The sequence below is a fragment of the Aulonocara sp. 'chitande type north' Nkhata Bay genome, linkage group LG19, assembly GCF_057382095.1.
Source record: "Aulonocara sp. 'chitande type north' Nkhata Bay isolate Kocher_YH1m ecotype deep benthic linkage group LG19, A_spYH_male_GT1.1, whole genome shotgun sequence".
NCBI lineage: Eukaryota > Metazoa > Chordata > Actinopteri > Cichliformes > Cichlidae > Aulonocara > Aulonocara sp. 'chitande type north' Nkhata Bay.
In genome coordinates, this window is record NC_141362.1 from 7,894,427 (window position 1) to 7,918,039 (window position 23,613).

General features: G+C 38.7%; 1 protein-coding gene across 4 annotated transcripts in view; it reads right to left on the bottom strand.

The window, feature by feature from the left end:
• Positions 1-23,613, bottom strand: part of exoc3l4 (exocyst complex component 3-like 4) — a 29,334-nt gene continuing 5,721 nt past the window's right edge. For 2 of the 4 annotated variants that reach the window (XM_086274500.1, XM_086274501.1), the window contains 10 exons: positions 21,278-21,890; positions 18,955-19,072; positions 17,013-17,138; positions 16,679-16,779; positions 15,277-15,369; positions 12,883-13,006; positions 8,725-8,847; positions 7,903-8,055; positions 7,190-7,311; positions 1-2,098 (listed from right to left, as the gene is read on the bottom strand). In XM_086274500.1, coding sequence (XP_086130626.1) covers positions 1,879-2,098; positions 7,190-7,311; positions 7,903-8,055; positions 8,725-8,847; positions 12,883-13,006; positions 15,277-15,369; positions 16,679-16,779; positions 17,013-17,138; positions 18,955-19,072; positions 21,278-21,890 — 1,793 coding nt within the window. In that variant the 3' untranslated portion in view covers positions 1-1,878. Of the gene's footprint in view, positions 2,099-6,583; positions 6,646-7,189; positions 7,312-7,902; positions 8,060-8,724; positions 8,848-12,882; positions 13,007-15,276; positions 15,370-16,678; positions 16,780-17,012; positions 17,139-18,954; positions 19,073-21,277; positions 21,891-23,613 lie in introns of those variants that run through there. The other 2 variants (XR_015126358.1, XR_015126359.1) reach the window with 2 other exon arrangements.

A 23,613-nucleotide genomic window follows, 5' to 3' on the forward strand; every position in this document is an offset into this window, starting at 1 on the left:
CAATATCCACAGAAAAACTTTTAAAGGCCCACAGAAGGGGGTAAAAGTGATGTGCAAGACCACTTTCAGAAATTAAAAGACTCGCTGGAAACAAAATATAAAGTAACAAGAAGCAATGCAGCTGGATTAGCAGGGGTGTGACTTGCGAGTACTTGGGAGACTCGGTCAGAAGCCTTGCAGCAGTGTTCTGTAAAACAAACAGGAGGACGAGGAGGCCTTGCATATACAAGTGAAGAAAGGATTACAATAGTCCAAACGAGATCAAACAAATGCATCTATGACAATTTCCAGTTCTAAGCGTGAGACACTGTGACTCAGCTTAGAAATGTTTCTCAAGTGATAAAAACAGGAGTTAAACAGAGATTCAACATGAGCATCCAAAGTCAGGGCTGAGTCAAAAGTTACGCCAAGATTCCTGACAGAAGGTTTGGCAAATGTAGCAAGAGGACTTAAATTTTCCATAACCCTAGATACAAATGTTTCAGGAGCACAGACAAGGACTTCAGTTTTCTCCTCATAGAGTTGAAGAAAGTTATCAGCCATCCAACCTCTAACGGAGTCTATGCATCTATGCAAAATCTGTAGCTTGCATAAGTTTCATGAAACTTTGAGGGAATAAGAATGCATTTTTTACATATTCATTTTGTTTTCTTTGAAAAAGATGCAGTGCGGTAAAAAACGTGCAGGATTTAGTTATTTGCTTTGTTAGAACCGATTTTATTATACTTCTTATATTTCTTCTTTAGTCACCCTTCTTGCTCACTATGTGTTAACAGACCTCTCTGCACTGAATCATACTTCTTCTTAATCTCTGGCTCTCTTCCACAGCATGTCTTTTGTCCTGTCCTCCTCCTGTCACCCCAACTGGTTGCGGCAGATGTCCGCCCCTCCCTGAGCCTGGCTCTGCTGGAGGTTTCTTCCTGTTAAAAGGGAGTTTTTCCTTTCCACTGTCAGCAAAGTGCTTGCTCATACGGGGTCATATGATTGTTGGGTTTTTTTCTGTATGTATTATTGAAGGGTCTACCTTACAATATAAAGCACCTTGAGGCGACTGTTGTGATTTGGCGCTGTATAAATAAAATTGAATTGAATGCTTGACATAATATTGAGTATTGATTGATTGGTAAGTTAATTTATTTCTTATGCACGTGTAGTGTTCATTTCATTTTTTTGTAAAATTTGTTGAAAACAAATTCAGGTTCTTTGGTGAACATTAAGCAAAAAAACTGCACGTGCCATTTACTGGAAAACACAAATCTCACATGGCCAGCAAATATTTATCTTTAAGTCTTAAATACATATACTTTTTATATACTTATATACATTCGCACTGCGGCAAACACGTCTTTTGTTAGCTTCATATTATCCTGAAGAATGTTTTACACACATGCACATAAATTAAACACAATTTAGTTTTGATCTCCTAGTTTACACTGTCATTATATATAACACATCAAGTATGAACAGTATAAACACAGTCCACTGCTCACATGACCAGCAAGAAGCAAAGTACTAACATAACACCTGTGAGCTTTAATTTAACCCTATCAGTAGAAATAGATTTTTAACTCAGTGAACAGTGAACTAACAAATATCTCTCAAATCATGTTTGCTTTACTGACGAGAAATTAGTTCAGTCTGAGTGATACATTCATTTTGGTCCGAGTTATTTGTATCTTATCACATAAATAAACAAGAAACAAACAAACAAGCACCCCCCCCCCCCAAACAAAAACAAACAAACAAACAAACAAAAAAACATGTGACATAACAAATATCAGTAGTGCAAAGTATATAAGGCTTTGGACAGGTCACCAATACCAATCCACAGGTGACACACTTCATTACACTCTGTGGTGTTACACCTGCAGTGTTTTCCTAGTTGTCTGGCATCAGAAAGCTGAAGCAGGAGTAAGGGAAGTTGGACAGGCAGTTTGTGTTGACCGTAACCTGCATATTACTAAATAACACTTGGTTTCTGTCACTACTGGCAATGTTCCCTTCCCTCTTCAGTGCTGTGAGTCGCCGGAGGATCAGCTGGTGTTCGTGGCCCCTAATGAGCCCCCTGAAGTACAGAACAGCAACCAGGTGCTTCTTACTGCAAGTGGAGAACAACATCAAAATGCTTATTAATTCCATATTTATTAATACTATTTATATTTATTTTAATTCATTAGTTAACCAATTTATATTAATTCCATTGAAAGTCCAGTTTACCTGAACCCCCCCCCCCCACCAAATACAAACACCAAGTATTTTTTGTAGGCTGTTGAGTAGTTGAGTGTATTAACTGTGACTTTCTGAGACACGGGGGTCATCTAAATACTTAAGTCCATGAGAAACAATGTAACTTTTTGACTCTGGAAAATATAACACATTTATTAAATTCTTTAGAATTTGAAGAATTCAAAGCTCCAACAGCGCTGGCTTTTGCTTTTTCTACATGCTTTAAAACTATCTGGCTAATACTGCAGTGAGAGTCTTAACTTCTTCCCCCATAAAGATGACATCAGACAACCTCCCTCATACTATTAACAACAAGTTCCGGTACATGGTATGAATCTTATATAGCGCTTTTCTACTCTCCCGGAGTACTCAAAGCGCTCTATACAACATCATTCACACCCACTCGTACAAGCACTTCTATACACAAGTGCAAACTAACCTGCATTCACACATGAACTCATCGGAGGTCAATTTGGGGTTAGTATCTTGCCCAAGGATACTTGACATGCAGACTGGGGAAGCCAAGGATCAAACCACCGACCTTCCGATCAGTAGCTGATCTGCTCTACCGCCTGAGCCACAGCCACCCCTAGTTCTGTTCTGTATGTCACTAACAATGTGAGAATAGTTTCCAGGATTTTACGAAGATAGCTACTTGCTTAGCAAACCTCCCAAGGTCTAGTTTACTGTTGTGAAGTTCTGGGTAATGCAAAGTTTTTTACTGATTTTTAACTTTTGTTGTACCCTTGACCCAATTTTAACAAAAATTAAATCAGCTCGAGCTGCCATTGGTATCTATCATCACACAGAATTCACACAGAATTCACACATCACACAGATATCTTGAAAAATGTGGACCCTAGACTGCAAACCAACAGAGAGTCAAACTGTCCATAGCTACACACTCCCTCCCTTTTCGGGGTAGAAGTAAAGCCTTGCCAATCCACAGATGCCAACACCATATGATACATAAATCCATCAAAAAATATTTAAACTTGGGAATAATCACTTCAACAGTGTTGTCCTTTCCAAACTGCAGATGTATGAGTTGTTTATAATTGTGCAATAGTTTGTTATTTTTATTGGATATTTTCAGGATCACATCACGTAGACCTTTGCGCTGTAACAGTGAGGTTCTGACAAAAAAGGGGCAAAAATAAAATAAAATCATACTGCATGTCATAGCAAAAAAGGCACTCCAATATGGATATTAATGGAAAAATAACCACGGTATCTTTACAACTAGATTTTTTGGTAGTACAGTTAAACCTGTTATAATGATCTCTTCACTCACGTACAGTTTTTGAACATACAGTTTAAATTCCTGTACTTACTCAAACCGTATCTGCTGTGGTCCTATGACTTACAAACTTCACAGCACAAACCAACATTCTAGTTTCAGGGATCATCTCTTTAAGTTTCGACCTTTTTTTTGCACATGTTTTCATTTAGCAGAACCGAAAGAAAGAGAAAAAGGGGAAAGAATGTGGAAATGCCCCATGCACATATTGCATGAAGTCTAAAGTTAACCACAGCATTGCAGGATCATTTAAGGCCCTCCTCTCACATTTCTACTGCTGGGGGAAACTTTGTGAGATATTACGTAAATCCCAACTCAGCGTGCCTCAGCTATACAGGGTCAACAGGCTGCACTCTGTGCTTCCAGCTTGCTTTTTTGTTACAGAGGCTGCAATTAGCTCTCATTAACAAAAACATCCGTCTCCTGAGCACAAGTTTATGTGGTTTTCAGCTTTCTGTTATGTTGTGAGAGGAATACGCAATTTTCTTTTAGAAACTAAAACGGTTGCAGTTTGCAGCCTGTGTGAGAGGCAGACAGACAGATGTTGATCTATCTTGTTAGATAGTTCTTCTTGCCATGTTTTGTGAAGTTTTACCTAAGATAAGCTGTGTATTGCACAATAACAGGGCACAGGCATCAAATGATAGGAATGCTGGAACATCTGGATTTTGCCTGCAGTGAGCAGTTAAGAGGTTTATTTACAGCAGCAATCTGGTGGGAACTGAGGAAACAAAACTCTAAAATGCCTTTAAACAGAGAGTGAAGCAGACCTAAGAACCATCAGATCATTTACAGCAGAGCATTTTTAATCGTGAATGACCGTAACTCCTTGTGCATTCCAGAAGACTCAACTTCAGGGGTATTATCACCACAGGCATCCACAAATGGGTCACTCAGATTATGATTCCTGAACAGTTGACAGCTGGGCAGTAGAACAAAAAAACTCCACAGGCTCTTCTCATTAGTCACCAAACATTTTAAGCTTTCACTGTGAAGGATAAAACCATTTCCTAGAACCCTGAAAGGTAAAAGCTGAGTTTTGTGGCCATGGCCAAAATACACCAAAGTAAAACTTTCACAGCATCTCAAAATGTCCTTTTTAAAGTCCTCTCAGATCATGTTTTCTCACAGGTGGAGAAAATCTGAGATAATCTCCAAGAGCATATCTCTAGCTGAACAAGATCATAATTAATTTTGGACATTTATATAATGTACAACACTATTTAGCCACCCTTAATCTCTTTATATATCGCTTCAACAGAGCTAGACTTTCTTGTAACTTTTTAAAAGTGTCTTGAGCAAAAGTCCTCCAGGGTGTTTCTTTCTTTCTTCGGGTTTTTTTCCACTTGTTTTCAGTCGAGTTCATGACCATTTTCTGAAAAACCATTTTATTTGTTTTGCTGCTTTCACTGACCTATGCATCAGCTGACTATAAAAAATGCTCCTTACTCAAGGAATGGAGGTGCATTGTGTCTACACATAACACATAACTTCGCAAAGAACCTATTTTAAATATAATGTTCAGGCACTTTGTTACAACAAACCATGACCAGTCTGCCTGTTTTGCAACATCCAAAGAAGAGCTTTGAATGTCATTCAGGAACTGTTCACTGAAATGTCCACTGGACTTATCCCCCATCCACTGGACAGCAGTAAGATGAGCTAATCTGTTTTTCTGTCCCCAATGAGCTCATGCATTTGTTTTCACGTGTATAACACTGATTCAGGAACACACTTTCAGGCATCATTTCATCACTTGCTGATATCTGTCAAAAGACTGGAACAACTACTGTCTTTTCTACCGTTCATGTTTGCCGAGTGGAGTGTGTTGTCTCATCATAAAAAAGCTGTCAGATCTAAATTTAGTGCAAACAATATCCAAATTTCTGCAAAGAAAAAGAAACTGAGTAATCACCACGACTTGTGGATTTCATCTTTGTTACCAACATGTCCTTTTCTTTATTTTGATCACCTCACATGTCTGCAGTTTGTCCCACTCATGTTCATAACTCATAAAGTGAGAGCAAAGGTCATTATCATGTGATGGCTGTTAAAAATACCATTCACCGTTTTATCGGCTTCCTTTCAAGAAAATCACATCTCAGATGTCGTGCTTGGACGAGATATATCCCTGATGCTAAATGTCAGAGGGGTTTATATGAATCTCACAGACAGCTAATTAAACATTGCTCTTCTGCTTTGGGTCAGTCATTGAAATTCGCTTCACTTCCTCATTCTCCTGATGATAGTCAAAGTCCACTTAGGTTTACTTGACAGCTGATAATGGGGGGGATTCCTATTCAGCTACAATCTGCCCACTTCTGTTTTACACCAATATAAAATAAAGAATTCCTTTATGTGCTTCAACAACCACAAAGGGGAAGGTCTGACACTTTTGTTGTGTCTTCATTTTGGATTTTTTTTTCTTTCTGCTTTTCTTCGCATGTCACAACCACAAATTTCTGACGCAGACATGCTGTTGTTTTATAGTTTACTCCATACATGTTTCACTTTTATAAAACAAATTCAATAGAAACCTGGTAGATGGGAAACCCCTAAAGCCTACATACTGCGTGATCTTAGCTTGTCCTGAACTACAGTGCAAAATTTTTATTATTTTTTTTTACCAAAAATAAATAAATACATAAATAAATATGACATCCCAGAGTGGCTTACACTTTGTCCTGTGATGTGTTCATGGACAGATGTAAATAAAGTTGTAGTGCGGCTAACATCTAGCTAGCTCTAAGGAGTTTTATACAGTTTAGTGAAGGCTAAACAGGCTCTGTGGTGTTCATGGTCAATGTTAGGTTACATCCCAGGTGTCTTCGAGGGCCAGTGTCCTGAAACGTTTCTATGTGTCCCTGCTGCAACACATGTGAATGAAATTAGTAGGTCATTAGTAAGACTATAGAACTTGACTGCATGCTGAGGTGCTGACGTGCAGTTTATCCATTTGACTCATGCTACAGCAGCTCATGAATGAATGAACATGGTGCAACAAAAAGTACTTTTAGAAGTACATTTTTCCAAACACTTTACTTCACTTTTATTTACTTGAGTAGGATTGGGGGTTGCCACCACCATCAAAGAAGCAGCACAGGTCAGCTGATCACAGCCTGTACACAAAGAAAAATGTACCGGCACTCACAAAATAAGCTATTATGTAACTTATTACTGAGCAATTCTTTTGCCCTTGCAAAGCACTCAATTTTAGGATTTCCTCTTCCACCAAATCCTACTTTAACGCCTCTCTAACAGCTAAATATTAATCCAAGACAAACAGCGATGTCCTTTTGTTTCTGTTGATTTGTACAATATTAACAAAGCTCAGTAAAGGAAAATTTTAATAACGCTCAACTGCAACAAGCACTGGAGCCAAATTTTGGTAAATGTCAGAGCAGAAAACACTGCTCTCTATATTCAGATATAACCGTTGGCATAAAACAGGGTTATTTTGTAGAAACCTGGCCTAAATTGTACACACCAAATCTGTAAAAGGCTAGAAACCAGTCCAGCCTAAGCGTTCCTTATCTGTCACCTAGTGGATTATGGGAAAACCCTAATCTGCCTGCATCCTAAAGACTAAGAGAGGGTAGAACGGGATTTTTTCCTGGTTTATTTTTAGTGAATCGTCATGTTGCATTTGGCAGAAATGCTTACCTGAAGTCTGGGTAATTCTCTATTACAGGCTGCAGATGGTTCTTGATGTCTGATGTGTTTTTCTGTCCAATGATGTTGCTCAAGTCGTCTCCTACATGGTAGAGCCACTCATTATTCGACTTCTGTAAAAGACAAAAAATATCAAAACATTAAAACTGATGGAGTTGCTGCTGACCTTGAACATCCTTTGAATTTTGAATAAAACACATGACTACACAAATAAAGGGGCTGCACAGCAGAGGATTTCCTGTTATGCTGCTCATTGAGAGGAATGTGACCAGCCATCAAAGGCAAATACGCCACTTAAACATACACTTATACTGCTTTTAACATGAACGAAGGATCTGTGGACCAAAGATCAGGTCAGTATTTTGTATTTTGAAGCAAAAGAGGATGCATATTATGTGAAATGAAAATAAAGGACCATTTAGACATCATTCTTTGTTTTTACATTCATCGGGTCCCAAATAGCAAAGAGAAATTACAAATGCATGCCATGAAAGAGTTCAGGTCTTAGGAGGTTAAAAGTGTTTAGATTACTTGGCTAAAAATAATTAGAAACGTTCCACCTGTTCATTAAACCTGTTTAAAATTCAAAGTAGTTTGAAGGTTTACTGAATCATGACATGTACTTAAAAATACCTACAGCAATTAATTTGTATTTTACTTTTTATTTGCTTTTAGTGTTGATAGGGAAGTGATGACTTAATTACCATGTCCTCAAATAGATCACTGAGTTTATTCCACTGATGACGGATCTTGGTCGCGGCCTTCTCGTGTTTCCGATTTTTGCACGAGTAGTTACTCTTCATCAGCTGACCGATGTATTCTATCACCACATGGTAGTGCAGTTTGCTTGCAAACGCCTGTCTCCAGGGTAACAGAGTCACAAACACACATACACACACACAGAAAGAGGGAGTTAGGTGGCGGCATAACAGGATGGACGCAAAAAACGGGAAATGTTAGTTTGGAGGTGATAATGCATCGTGACCACCAGGGTTCAATTCATCTGAACTGACACCTTTTAATCTACCTATTCATTCTTTCCTGTTAGGATTCATGACACTCACAGTTTTTTTTTCTGCTCTTGCAGCATCCGGAGAAAAACAATGGGACAGCAAAATGTATTAACTGGAACTTCCGAGACAATCGATCTAAAATAAACAGGACTTCCCGATTTCATAGTAAGCATTAAAAAAACGTCTAAGTACAATAGATATTAGATGATATTCTGCATCTTTTGTTCCTATTTAAATCACTTAACACCCTACAAATAAAACCATAATTACCATAAAAACTTCTGTTGAAGGTAATTCCCTTCATGGTAACTGTCTAATCAGACTGGGACAAATGCCAGAAAATCCTTAGCCTTAGCAAGGGACTTGACTTTGGCAGGCAACCTGTCTTTATTCCAAGCGGCGGCCTTTCCTGTACTGTAAGTAAAAACATTTGGCTGTTAAGTTTTATAAAGTAGTTGGTCAACTCTGGACTGCCCCTGTTGACTTTTTTCCAGGCCATCTCCTCCTTCTCACCTTGGCTTGTGGTGGCATCATGAGACTGCAGTGCTGGGAAAGCAGCTTTGTCCGGCTGTAGAGTTGATCAAAGTCTTCATCGTTGGTGAGCCATTTCCTTGTCATCATTCTCCTTAAGTAAGACTGGAAAAACAACAAATAACACAGCCATTAATCACACAATGCCTTTGAGGGTTTACTCACAACAGATTATAAAAAGTCACATTTCAAGTTAACACCTGATTATTCTACTAAATAGGCTAAAAGTAAAAAAAAACAAACAAACCTCAAACCTCATATTAAAAGGAATATATTGAATGAGAAGCAGTTAATGGAACTACCTCCTCTCAAAGCCTACTTATATGCGTATTTATCTTCATCACAAAATCTAAAGTAATGTGCAATCTAAGGAGCTTGGAAAGAAAAGCGTCTGGACTTCTTTAAGTTGCTTGAAGATGTTTCACCTCTCATCCGAGAAGCTTCTTCTGTTCTGTAGGTATTACAAGTACTGCGCTGCAGTGGTTTGTATCATATCTATCTAATAGACTCCAATTCGTGCATGTAAATGGAGAGTCCTCTTCACACACTGAGGTTAATTATGGAGTTCCACAGGGTTCAGTGCTAGGACCAATTCTGTTTACATTATACATGCTTCCCTTAGGCAGTATCATTAGAAGACATAGCATACATTTTCACTGCTATGCAGATGACACCCAGCTCTATCTGTCCATGAAGCCAGATAACACACACCAATTAGTTAAACTGCAGGAATGTCTTAAAGACATAAAGACCTGGATGGCCGCTAACTTTCTGCTTCTTAATTCAGATAAAACTGAGGTTATTGTACTCGGCCCTGAAAATCTTAGAAATATGGTATCTAATCAGATTCTTACTCTGGATGGCATTACCTTGGCCTCCAGTAACGCGGTGAGGAACCTTGGAGTCATTTTTGACCAGGACATGTCCTTCAACGCACATATTAAACAAATATGTAAGACTGCTTTCTTCCATTTGCGCAACATCTCTAAAATTAGAAACATCCTGTCTCAGAGTGACGCTGAAAAACTAGTTCATGCATTTATTACTTCCAGGCTGGACTACTGTAATTCATTATTATCAGGATGTCCAAAAAACTCACTGAAAAGCCTTCAGCTAATCCAAAATGCTGCAGCAAGAGTCCTGACAGGGACTAGAAAGAGAGAGCATATTTCTCCTGTTTTGGCTTCCCTTCATTGGCTTCCTGTTAAATCCAGAATTGAATTCAAAATCCTGCTCCTCACATACAAGGTCTTAAATAATCAGGCCCCATCTTATCTTAATGACCTTGTAGTACCATATCACCCTATTAGAGCGCTCCGCTCTCGCTCTGCAGGCCTACTTGTTGTTCCTAGAGTATTTAAAAGTAGAATGGGAGGGAGAGCCTTCAGTTTTCAGGCCCCTCTTCTGTGGAACCAGCTTCCAGTTTGGATTCGGGAGACAGACACTATCTCTACTTTTAAGATTAGGCTTAAAACTTTCCTTTTTTCTAAAGCATATAGTTAGGGCTGGACCAGGTGACCCTGAATCCTCCCTTTGTTATGCTGCAATAGATGTAGGCTGCCGGGGGATTCCCATGATGCATTGAGTTTTTCCTTTCCAGTCACCTTTCTCACTCACTATGTATTAATAGACCTCTCTGCATTGAATCATATCTGTTATTAACCTCTGTCTCTCTTCCACAGCATGTCTTTATCCTGTCTTCCTTCTCTCACCCCAACCGGTCGCAGCAGATGGCCGCCCCTCCCTGAGCCTGGTTCTGCCGGAGGTTTCTTCCTGTTAAAAGGGAGTTTTTCCTTCCCACTGTCGCCAAAGTGCTTGCTCATAGGGGGTCATATGATTGTTGGGTTTTTCTCTGTATCTATGAAGCGCCTTGAGGCGACTTTTGTTGTGATTTGGCGCTATATAAATAAAATTGAATTGAATTGAATTGAATTGAATTCTAGGGTCAAATGGTGGAGAGTCCCAGATTTAAGCCCTGTGGGAGTGTCCCCCCAAGAGGATGATGGACCCCGTAATGATCCACTAACTAATAACACGAGCCAAGGTGTGGCTCATGTGTAGGTCACAATCAGCCAAGGTTTCGGGTGAGCTCATTGTGAAACCTAACCCCAGCATACCATGTGATTTTCTGAGGGCAGATGGAATCCTCAAAGGACAACGGCCACTCTTTCATGGATGCCAATGCTCATATTTTGGAAAAAGAGGACAGATGGTTTGAAAGACGAGTAAAAGAGGCCATTTATGTCCACTGTGAGCGACCATCTGGGACTCTCCACCATTTGACCCTAGAACTGAAGAAGCTTCTCGGACGAGAGGTGAAACGTCTTCAAGCAACTTAAACGAGTCCAGATGCTTTTCTTTCCAAGCTCCTTAGACTACGATGACCTGGATGACTGAGAACCTTCACAGACAAAGTAATGTGCAAAAGTCCAAAATTTTGTTTTGAAGGAGCCAGACTAGTATTAAGTATTATTTCTCCACGCTTTCAGAAAGTCTTTTTCTTTGGCCATTATCTGTGTTTTCCCTCATTTTCAGTCCAGTCCTCGAGCCTCTTAACACTGACCTATGAATCATTCAAGCATAAAAAAGAAACCTAACTCAAGGAATGAACCATAGTTGTGGCTACACGTAACAAACAACTTAGAAATGAACACAAAAAGGCAACTGTCTGCACTTTAGTTTTAGTTAAAAAATACCAAAGATAAGTCAACATCTTAAAGAGCATTCACGTATTGTTCAAGAAGTCTGTAAAACTATTCCTGAAGACTTTTTAAAGGCTAACAGTGAGAGTGAGAGTTCAGGCTGTGTTGAAAATAACAGCAATCATACCAGATATTGACTTCCAAGCTGATTAGAATGGTACAACTGTAGAACTGAACAGCATGTAAGCCAAACATCTGGATTTAGCTTATATCATACTTCCTTGTATCTTTGAATGTTTCAAGAAAGTTACTTCTCACTTTAAAGACATAACATCTGGAGAAAGATTTTAGGAAAGTACTCTTACGCTTACTTAGGGGGTCATTCTGCATGAGTTTGTGTCTTTGAATATACTAAAACTTTCCACAATACCAAACGTTTTTGGTCTAAACACTCATAGCATCTAGTATAGTTGTGAATAATAAGTATGCAGTTGGTTAGATTTGGTAGGAGATGTTTGATTCATGCATGGTGTCAGCAAACGCAGCATGAACATTCACCCCTCTCTTAGGGGTTAATCAGAGGCCGGTTATAAGAAGCAGCTGTGGCCTCCTCCTGGTCCCTGGCAATGTGCACTCATTCCTGTTATTCACAGGCTGTCTTTAAGTATTATAGATTGGATTCATTTCCCCTGGCAATTGTTTAAGCTGTGTGACTGTTAAAGGGTGGTTCTTTCTGTTGTTCCAGGACTACACACTGCTGCTGTCTTCCTTTAGCCTTGTTGTTGCTTTGTTGCTGTCGTGTTGGCTGGTATTGAACCTTGTTCTTTTAACTAATGTTTGTTAATAAAGTGTCTTAATTAATGGTTCGGTATTGCCAGCCCTGCTGCTTAAGTTGCTGTTTTCTTTTCTGCAGGTGTATATTTGTAGTTTTGTCTAAACTTTGTTCTATGAAATTGATTTGCCACGCCTCTGCTCGTTAGTAATCAGCCTGTGTGCCCACAACGTTTGCACTGGTTACTGTAATCTCTCCTGGGGTGTAACTCCCTCCCCAGGTGGTGCTGTCTGCACCATTTAGTTACCGGATTTCCTCCTTCTTGCAGCCACAGATACACTTTGCTAAATAACTAGCATTTAGCAAAGTGTGAACTAGCTGATAAGTTACCATCTTCATCCTTTTGTCCAAATATTGGTGCAACTTGGCGTGTTGTCTGCTGCTCTGTTTGGCCCTTTTTTTTTTCTTCTTCTGTGAATTTTCCCTAAGTGCTCTTGGCTATTACTGCAAGAAAGGAGGAATCCCCTTTTTGTGAGCTATTCTACTAAGTCCTGATGTACTTAGTAGAGGAGATTCTGGGCTTTTTGTTGATATCTCATGTGTTTGGGTGGCCTGTTTTACTGTAGCTCCAAAGAGGAAGGAAATAACAAAAAAAGTTAAATGGGAAGATTCCCTTTTCCTCAGTTTTATATCCTGTACAACATATGATTCACTAGATTGCCGTACCTTGACATCTTCTTTAAACTGATCCTCCAGGTCTCGCATAAGCTTGTCAATCAAACTATCTACCGCTTTTTGAAAGCCGTTCACCCCATCTTTACAGGTTTCTTTGTACTCCTCCATGTGTTTCCTGCAGGAGAAAACAACAACAAATAAAAAAACTTGATCATCATGAGGTTGCATGGTGATAATATTGCCACATTTTCAATCAGAACTGCACTGGCACATCTCATTTGCTTACATTAATTTTAAGTAATTACTTGAGTATGTTGCATGTTTATTTCTGTCTTATACTACCTACAAGTTACACGTGTTTTCAAAATTACAGTTTTTTAATCAATTTTTCCAGACTTTTTGTTTTTTAATGAAGCACTTTGGGGCAAACCGTGAGATATATTTCTCTTCACACTTCACATCTCAATTCATTTAAATAACTCGCATGTTTTTACAGGGTAGGGTTGGTGTATTTTTATTTATATTTTGTTTTTTATTTTTCCCATTCCCTGTTTAATACTCTGCAAGAGTTGGTGTGTCCTGAGAGGGTTATCTACAGAGTTGCTACCCCCTCAGCTTCCTAACAGATGTACCTGCAAGTGTGAACATCCCAGGTGACGTCATTCTTTGGATTTACAAGATTTCCAGAAAACTATGACCTCGATTTCGACCTCAGTGAGATTTAAACTCATCTGATGGATCTAAGGCATCAGCACGGTGACGACAATCATGGTTACAATGATGATAATGATGTGAAAGCCCAGGGAGCCATTGTGTGATCAGGCTTTGGTTCTACCGTCTGTGTTTTTTTGGGGCGGTTTTTGCCATTCATCCTAACCACCTCTTTTTACAGACTCTATATATCACCAGGATCTGAATTCTCAGACTGAATTCTCTGCAGAATGAGGACACCTCTGCCAATATGACGTTTGCTTTTATTTCAGTAACATGTTGAATGTGGTCCTATCAGGTCTTTTTATCACTGCTATTCACTGTTGTTTTAGCCTGTTTAGGCATTTTGATTAAGCCATCTCCTAAACTTCCTGCAGAAAACTCAATACAGTGGAGCTGAATTATTATTATTATTATTTTTTAATTAACTTTATCAAAGGCAGACACGGTGTGTCTTTTCCCTTAATGTGTCTCCAGTTCCCTGCATATTTCTAGACTTCCTTGTGTTTTCCCTGGCACTACAGGCAGGAAAAGTGTGTGTACTGAATCAAGCTTTCAAACAGGAATACTGGAGGGCTTTCCTAGTTTAAACATAACAAAAGGTCTGATGAGATTTCCCAGACAGACTTTAGCACTACATCTATTTCTCTTCCCAGTCCTTCCATGTACATATATGGAAAGAAACAGGCGGTGACAGGAGAAACATGAACACAGCAGGATCAGTAACAAAAGAGATAGCAGTAATTAAATCAAGCAAAGTCCAGCTAACCAAAATGATAGCAAAAACTAAACTAAGCATGAAAATACGACCTGAACAGATAGCCAATCTGTCCAGGGTATACCCCACATCGTGCCCTATGGAAGCTAGGATAGGCTCTAGGTTTAACCTGCAGCTACGCCTGCAGCTATAAATATAAAGTGTTAGAACCTTGATTAAATATCCCTGCAGAAACTGAGCTAACCAGCACAGCGAGTGACAGAAGCAGCTGGTGTGCCCGCAGTACTTTCTCTTTCTCCCGATTATACCACAGCAGCAGCGTTTCACATTCAGAGCCCTGCTTCTCTGAAATCACGTGGATCTCTTTTTGCTCTGGCATATAAAAGCCTCTGCTGTCCCATCCAAAGAACTCCCACACTTGTGAGACTCAGCAGTCGTGGCACACAACAGAATTACTGTCCCGGCAGATATATGTCAGAGCTGAATATCTGCGAGATGACTCATCCAAGCAAAAGACAACCATGAACTTCCGCTCAAGTCTGCACATTCGATTTTTTTGATTCATTTCAAAAAACTTGAATAAAGAGAATGACAGAATAGATTCTCTGTTATAAACATTAAACTGCTTTGTTACAATGAACAATACACATATTGTTTTCAGAGGATGGGTAATACATATTCAGAACCTACTGGCAGTCATGTTCGTCACACTTTTGGTTTTCTTGAGATAAATTGTAATGCTTTTTCTGACTTTAGGTAATATACCTTTCATTCTCTTTGATTTTGCATGCTTTTTTTTTAAATCAAAAAATCGGGACTAAATAGCACCCTGGTGCATTTTTTTTTTAATTAAAATTGCTCATAAATCCATCCTGTCTCTAAATCCACACGAGATGAATGAGCTGACAGATTTATTGGGGGGAAAAATGTGGCGTGAACCCTCTAGATAACCGTGTCACGACATGCTAAATCTGGCAGGGCATTCGTGGATGTTTTCAGGAAGTCACGTGACTTACTTTAAAGAAGTAAAGCTGTTAATGTATGTAATGCGATACTCTGTCCACAAAGGCTGGTGAGAGGTGCAATGCTGGCTGAACGCTTTTTCAAACCTGCAGAGGAAAGAAGAAGCTTCAGTCAAAAGATGAGGCGGACAGAGTTAAACAAGCCAGATAAATAACAGGGGTTTAAAAATAATAACATTTTGTGACATTTTGTTGTAAAGCAAAGTTACAGACTTTATAGGAAACAGAAACCCTCCAAGGGGGATGGAAAGATAACAGGAAAAAGTGATGTTTAAAATAATGAATGCATAAGAAGTGTTGTTAAAATGTGCAAAAGTGCAAAGAAAGGTTATTTATTAATCATAAATACACTAGGGGGATTTGCAGAAAGGCTGAAAAGTCATAGCTGCACGATGCAGAAAGTTTTCCATCAGCTTCGCAGCTCCAAGTAAATAAAAGGTCTTTTCTGTTTCAGCATGACAGCGCTTGTGTTTTGTGTGGGAGTCTTGTTATTTCCTTTTCACTGATTAATTCGGGTGTATAATCCTTTATTTTGATTATGTTTTGTTTCTTTTCTGTTATATTTTGGGTAGAATGTCTGCAGGGGAAGATGGAGGAGGGAGATTGCTTATACACACTGTGTGGGATGGGGACAAACACATGATCCTCAGAGGATTGTCTGACCAATCGAGGGGAATATTCTTGTATTGCTTAACATAACATAACATAACATAACATAACATAACATAACATAACATAACATAACATAACATAACATAACATTACTGTCTGATCACTGCAAAAAGGTCAGCGTCCTGATTTTTCATTTGTTTGCTTTTTTAGGTGGATGCTTTCCTCTTCCTCATCTCAGTTCTTTATCACAAGTTATTTTAATCCAGTTGTTTTTGCTGTTCTCTTGTTGTGGCCATAATACCTTTGATCCCACCCTCGCCATGTGTACAGTGGGGGAAATAAATGGTTGATCCCTCGCTGAATTTGGAACTTTGTTCACTTCCAAAGAAAGGAAGAGTTTTGAATTTTCATGGTACTTTTCATTTTAATGAGAAGAGTCAGAAAAGCGACCAAAGTGATTGAAAATGCCACCACTGATCAAAGACATGGATTTAAACAACATCTGCACTACATGTCATGGTAATCAGACAGAAAACCATCTATATACTTGTGACTCACTTTAATGCCTGTGCTCAGTCACAAGAAATAATCCTCAGATTACAACACACCATCATAAGAAATTGTAATCTGGAGTTTATTTCGAAGCCACTAAGATAAGAGTAAAATCAGCTTGCTTCCAGGAGGGTGGAGTGAAATTTTTCCACTGAGATTCCTGTGGTAACGTGGCCTGTTAAATGTCTATGACAGATGGATAGATAGATGTGCTGTCTCTGTGTTGCCATACCCATTTGGGAACTGTTTCAACTCCTTGAGGCAGGAAGAAACCACTTTCTTTTCCAGCTGAGCATCAAGTTTGATGGAGTTTAAAACAAATGATTTCACGCTCTGTTGAGGAAAAAAACAGAGCTGGTACACAGTGTAAGGAAACAGAAGTTATGTGCTGCCACCCTATGGTGAAAACACTACATTGCAACTTGGAGGATTAAAAAAGAAGATCTGTTGGCAGAGAAATCTTCACTAATTTAAATAAATAAATGTGAGATTTTATCTGTATCTGATGGGTTTGATGTGTTTAGCATGTACCCATTATGTGCATTATGTGATATTTCAATAAGTACCGTTAGGATGTCAATGGGAAATGAAGAAATGGGGAAGTTGTCCTCCTTTTTAGGAGCTTTGCCATCCTTCCACACCTCTTCATTTTCAAGTTCAATGACTCTGCCCTGTATCATTCTCAGTTCCTCCTGCAGGAAGAGCCAAGCAGAGTGGAAGTCAGCATTAAAGTGCAAGCAAAACAGCTGTTTCAGCAACTCGTGGCAACATCTCTTCTGAGAACTATATCAGAAATGAAACCATTAGTCAAACATTTGCTGGGTGTAACCACTCAAAACTGATGCTTTGAGTATTTTCTTTTCTTCTATGCGAGTACAGTGAATATCTTTGTGTTTTTCACTAGTAAAAAACAACAACTGTTAAATACAATAAGCAAGGAATATGTTTTTTCAGTAACATAAAAATCAATCAAGAAAATAACAAGCACTGGTAAAAAACCGTACACTGATAATGTGCTCAGTTATCTGTGATCTTGTTTTATTACCATGTCAATGGGTTTGACGCACTTTGAGAAAATAAATCAAAGGCTTTCGTTGTACTATTTTGTATGCTCATGTTTTGGTTATGTGACTAAGTTGTGATCGAGGCAACTTGGTTAATGATTTTAAACAATCTGTTGAAGAAACTGCCTGATTCCTACCAAGGTTTTATTGTTTTATGTGTCTTTAACTGGAAGTTTAACAGTACTGTGCATAAGACTGTGAACTGAAAACTTGCAACTACATCACAGATGATTGACATCTTCACTGTGTAGATGGGTTAATTATCAGAGGATATGCTTTCTCCAATACTCCTGAAACAGAGCTGCAGACTGAGGTCTTTATTCTCTGGGAGGTTGTTACCATGAGTGTTAGTGACCTCTGTCACATTAAAAAGTCACCTGACCTGATGTTATTCTGAAGGCAAGATTGTAGCTGGTTCAACATCAGTGTGCTCAAACTGTAAATGTGTTTTATGGCATGAATGTTAAAGCAATAAAACCAAACAAACCTCTGGCCTGTAGTGACTGACATCATGTAACCAAGTTAATCACTAAACTTCTAATCTGATTGAATGTTGGAGGTTTACTGCAACTTATCCCACCATTACTGAGAGGCTATCTGGCATGTAGACAGATTGATAGTACTCTGTTACATTTCTTCAAAACAATCTCTCTTTAAATATTTAGACTTTTAATGCATATTCCCCCAAATTATTCAATTTTAGAAGAAAACAACAGCAGAAAATACCTAGCGACAGACACCTTTTGTTCCTTCACATATGCAAGCCATTTAGCAAAAACTGCATTTCTATAAATAACCACTTGATGGCCACTTAGCTCCTGTGACATCACACACTGGTTTGTGAGTGTGATGGATTTTATGTGGGGTTTTTTTCAGTGTACTATCTTGCTGAATGTATATGCTAGCACTAATTAGGTATCTATATCTACATAATTGATAATTTGGTATCTGAGTCTGTGTGTACGGGCTCACTATGCTAACCCAGCTAGCTAGCATTTGTTTTCAGCCTAACCTATCTTTCCATGGTTTCCATTCATCCACCAATCCATCCATCTATCCACACTTCCACCCTAACCCTTCAGAAGTTCTACCCAGGTCATAAAAGCCAAGACAGCTAAAGCAAACACAAATGGTAATCCACAAACCAATGAATCAATTATACATAATTGATTCATGTCAAGTCAGCTCAGTTTAGGTCATGAAAGTCACAAAACCAGTTAGCAGATCTTTTAACGTGACATTATTCTTAAAGTGAGGCATAATAAAGACATATAGTAATGAAGTGTGTGCTTCATAATATCTCAATGGTCTTTTAATTCAACTCATTCTCATAATTACACAAAGAATAACAATATGAAAGACTAAAATTTCATCTATGGATGAAATTCCAACAAGAAACACATTTAAAAGTCTGTGTGTTGTGAGTTCAGTGTGAGCGCCTCACCTGCATTCTCCTGCAGTACTTCTCTTTCACTTGTTTCAGGAAGTTCTCCTCAAGCTGCAGATCAGTGCTTTCATCTTGGATGTCTGGCTGCAGAGACAGACTTCCCATGATCCTCTCACTGTTGGAGTGAAACAAGATGCAGTTCACAACATTTTGTGGTACTAAGATCGGCCAAAATACATTTTCCTACCTGTGATGTTGAAAATAAAACGTTTAAAAAAATCTAACATAAAATCCAATTAAATACATTCAGTAGTCCTTTGCACACTGCAATGCAATATTGAATGAGTGTATTTGCTTTATGAAAACCATGTTACATTATGGTCTGTGTGCGATATGCTTTATGAAGAGGATCCTATTTTACATAATCTGTGAAAAATGTGGTCGTGACCTGATTTTATTTTTCCCATTTTGGCCTCGAGAGTGTTGTGCTTCTTTTTTATCAGATCAGCTGTTTATTTTTGGTCTCCCAAATGTTGTTCTGAGCACAGGTTTTTTTTTATGTTTCCCATGCCCTGATTCAACAAATAATGTCAGCACTGCCTACCTCACTCACGCTCGCAGTCCTGCTTTTGTGTTGGGTATTATTAAAACGGCTGTCTGCACCATGTGTGAACACATTTTTATGTGGACAGTGAAGATGTGGTTTTAGGTGCCTTCCCCCTGTAAATCTGAGATGATAAAAAAGCTGCAGGAGGACATGCAGACATACTTTTCCCTTTTATAATGTTTGCATAACACATCACGCCTTCAAAGAATCCGACTGAGGAGTTTATTGCATATCATCTGTCTCTGTTTGCTGTATGCAATCATTACAAAGGCTATCTGAATTCAATTTAAATCACAAAATACATTTTCTGTATTCTATGTATATTCCAAAAAACACCTGAATTCACTTATTCTCTTCACCATACTAACGTAATGATGGGAGATTCATAAAAAACTATAAAGAATAGCCTAAATCACAGCAGCAGAGGCAGAGTTACTGAAATATGGAGACTTGTAGAGCTGAGCTTTTCTGACCTTCACTGCCCAACAAACACCCACAGCTTTCAGATGCAACACCACAAGTTTTTCACAGTTTTCTAGGTTTCAAACCTGAGGAAACACAATGCTGGTGATTTTTTTTTTACTGGCTGCAATCATCAAATAAAAAAGCATTTTAATATGTAACATATTTTTAAAAAAAGCTCTTTTCATTTGTGGTAGGATGGGTTGTGCACTTACTGGATATGTCACGGTCCTGGGTCGATGCCCCAGTGTTTTGTGTATTTTGAATTGTCATGTCATGCCATGAACTCCCAGTTTAGGTCAGTCGTCCTAGTTTGAGTTTTAATTTTATTTGTAGTGCTCGTGTATTGTGTTTTTCAGTTTGTTTTGCAAATAAAAACTGCTGCCTTTAAGTTAAAAATACCACCTGAGAGTCCTGCGTTTGGGTCCAATCACTGCCTGCCACACAGAGAACCATGACAGGAAATGTGCCCATCATCTGACCACTTTTAATGCTTGTCCTTTTTCGACAACAGATCTAGAGCTTTATTGAAACAATGACTTTAAGGTTTTTTTTTAAATGTAATAATAAAAAGAAAACATAGTTTTAAATAAATCTATATAGCATTATTATCACTTTGGCCTATCAATTGGCCTTAAAGGAGAGGTCAGAGGTCAAATGTGACATGATATTTAAAATCTTTATACATTATTTTCAATATGTTGACAATACATATACATGTGAGATATACATGAGAAATTTTAAGGCTCTTTGTCAATTTTCCACCAATAAATCATTAACTTGACTTTGAAAGTGGATGTATGCCAAATTTTAATGGATCGCTAACATGATCACAGTAAGTAAGTAAGTACAGTAAGAATGACACACAAATGCTACCAAAATAAAATCTTCTTGGCAGAGTACGGTCTGTCAACAGTGCAATGTGTGACTGGCTAAAATGATGCATAACGATTGTTTATAGGGTACTCAATTTTGTAGCTGCTTTCAACAAACTATGTTTGCAAGGCTAATGACAAATGTCATGTTGGACAAAGACGACTGAACGCTTTTGAAGCTGTACAGCATCAGAGTTAGAAATTACATTACAAAACTACATTACAATAAGTAACTGCATGCCAGTTTTTGTGATCACACCACAATAAATAGAAAATACTGTTTAACATCATTCTAAAAAGTGAAATATAATGCACAAGAGTTCATTTCAATTTTGTCTCCATCTATTTATGTACTGTTTTGGCTGAATAGGAAATTCCTTTGAGAGGTGTCCTTGAGGAAAAACAACAGCCCTATTTGAACAATCTACCCACTCACCTCTTGTACTTGTTGATGATCCAGTCCAGCAGACCATAGAAATCCTTCAGCTCCGTCACCTGCTGCTCCAGCTTCTTCAGGTGCTGTGCAACGACTCTGTTATAACCTCTCACATAAGTGCTGAAGACTTTAAAACTGGGTGGGTAGGACCACCGCAGTTCCTGCTTCACATTCTCTAAGTCCTCCACAATGACTTTACCCAACAGACCCAAGTGAACAGCTAACCAGGCGGAGTTCTGCTCTACTCTGTCCAAGTGAACACTCTGCACCTTCACCTGCACACCCGCACTAACCGATTCCCTCCAAGCGTCCATCCAGCTGTCTTTCAGGCCTCCTGGTTCTCTTAATCTCTTCTCTTCCTCCTGGATGACGCGGGCCATTTGGAGCAGCAGCTTCTTGTTTTTGTCGGAGAGAGGGTCGCACACTATGTCGCTGACCTTTTTCCTCATTGTTCCATAGAGAAGGTTGAGGTCTTTTTCCCTTGTGGCCAGCTCCATAGCTGAGCCATCGGAGCACGACTCTGGCTGCTGGTGAAACTCCTGCCGCAGGGCGAGCAGGTTCAGGTGAGCCTCCTCCAGCTCCCCCGTCTCTATCAGTTTGTTGATCTCCATCACTGTGAGCAAGCAGAAGTAATCGTATCACCAAGGGCTTAACAGAGCTCCTGTAATCAGTTATGTCTCATTATCAAACCACAATGGTAGAAATCAGAGTGTAGTGCTGCTCCAGTCAACATAAACGCAGCAAAAAAAGCCAGACTTCAGTAGACTTATTGCAGCTCATTCAGAAACAGTAAATCCAGAACAATTCATCACATCAGGTGTCACATCGTTACACTGGCTTGATGCTGCTTGATGTCAAAGAATTTAATTTTAGATTTATGGTATAATCCTTGTAAAATAGGATTACTGCTCATTTTTACTGGATATCATAGTTAAACAGCAAAAGTTAATAAAGTAAAAGTTCAGAAACATCAAAGATCTTTAATTTTACCCTGTAATGAAACCTACCTGCAGCTTTTGTGGAGATGGTGAGTTGGAATTGGTCTCCTGCTATAGGCTAGCAAAGAAGGCTGTTGCAAATTGCAATTTCAGCTGCTGGTACAGTATCCTGGCACACTTGCATACCAATGAAATTAAATAATGTTGAAATATCTGAATTAATTTTAAATGTCTAAAGTCTTTTTTCTTAAAGTGGAGGCAATGTGTTTTAGAATAAGTAATAATTTTTATTTTAAATTTAGATAATTAATATAAGTGTTTTGTTTATATACTGAAGTAATTTTTAGGTAGTAGTCAGTTATGCTATCTGTAGTAAGCTATGTTTACTAACTAAATATGCCATTACCATAGCTATGCTGTGCTTTGGAGGTAATCCTTGATTCTACACGTTTGATGTGAAAAATTATGACTTTGAAGGTTCTTCGTGAGATTAATGGGTTTTAAGGTTACTGAGAAATTATAAAGAAATGTCTGTGAAGGTTCTCAGTCATCCAGGTCATTGTAGTCTAAGGAGCTTGGAAAGAAAAGCGTCGGGACTTTTTTAAGTTGCTTGAAGACGTTCCACCTCTCATCTGATAAGCTTCTTCAGTTTAAGGGTCAAATGGTGGAGAGTCCCAGATTTAAGCCCTATGGGAGTGTCCCCAAAGAGGGACATGGACCCCTATTGATCCTCTACTTTCACACCTTGGCTTGTGTGATTAAGTAGAGGATCAATAGGGGGTCCATGTCCCTTTCGCTTCATTTTGCCACTCTCTTTTATATTTCTCTTTTTTTCTTTGTCTCTTGTGCCCCTTGCTTCATTTTTCTCTCTTTCCGTTACTTCTTTTCTCTTTGTTTCTTTAAATTACGTCTCTATCTCTCTGTTACCCTATCACCTTGCCTTTTGTGGATGTGCTTAAGGCTCTTCGCCCTTATGTTGCTTTAATTTGTGTTATTTCGCTGCTCTGTTTTGATTTTTATATGACTCTGCTCTTGTTGTAGAAGCCTGATAGACTTTGTTTCAACACATTCTGCTTTCTCCAGACAATCTTTTGTGAGTGATTTTATTTTTTAATTGGATCTAAAAAGCTGAATCTTCAAGTGACACGCAGGACAAGGTTCATCATTTTGGTTTCTGGCAGCAGACACATCTCTGTATTTGTCCTGCTAGACCTCAGTGAAGGGTTCAATACTCTCGACCATAACATTTTACTACAGAATGCCATAGGTATTAAAGATACTGCACTGCAGTCGACTGAATCATGTCTAATAGACTCCAGTTTGTTTATGCAGTCTTCTTCACAAAGGCTAATTATGGAGTTCCACAGGGTTCTGTGCTGGGACTCAATCTGTTATACA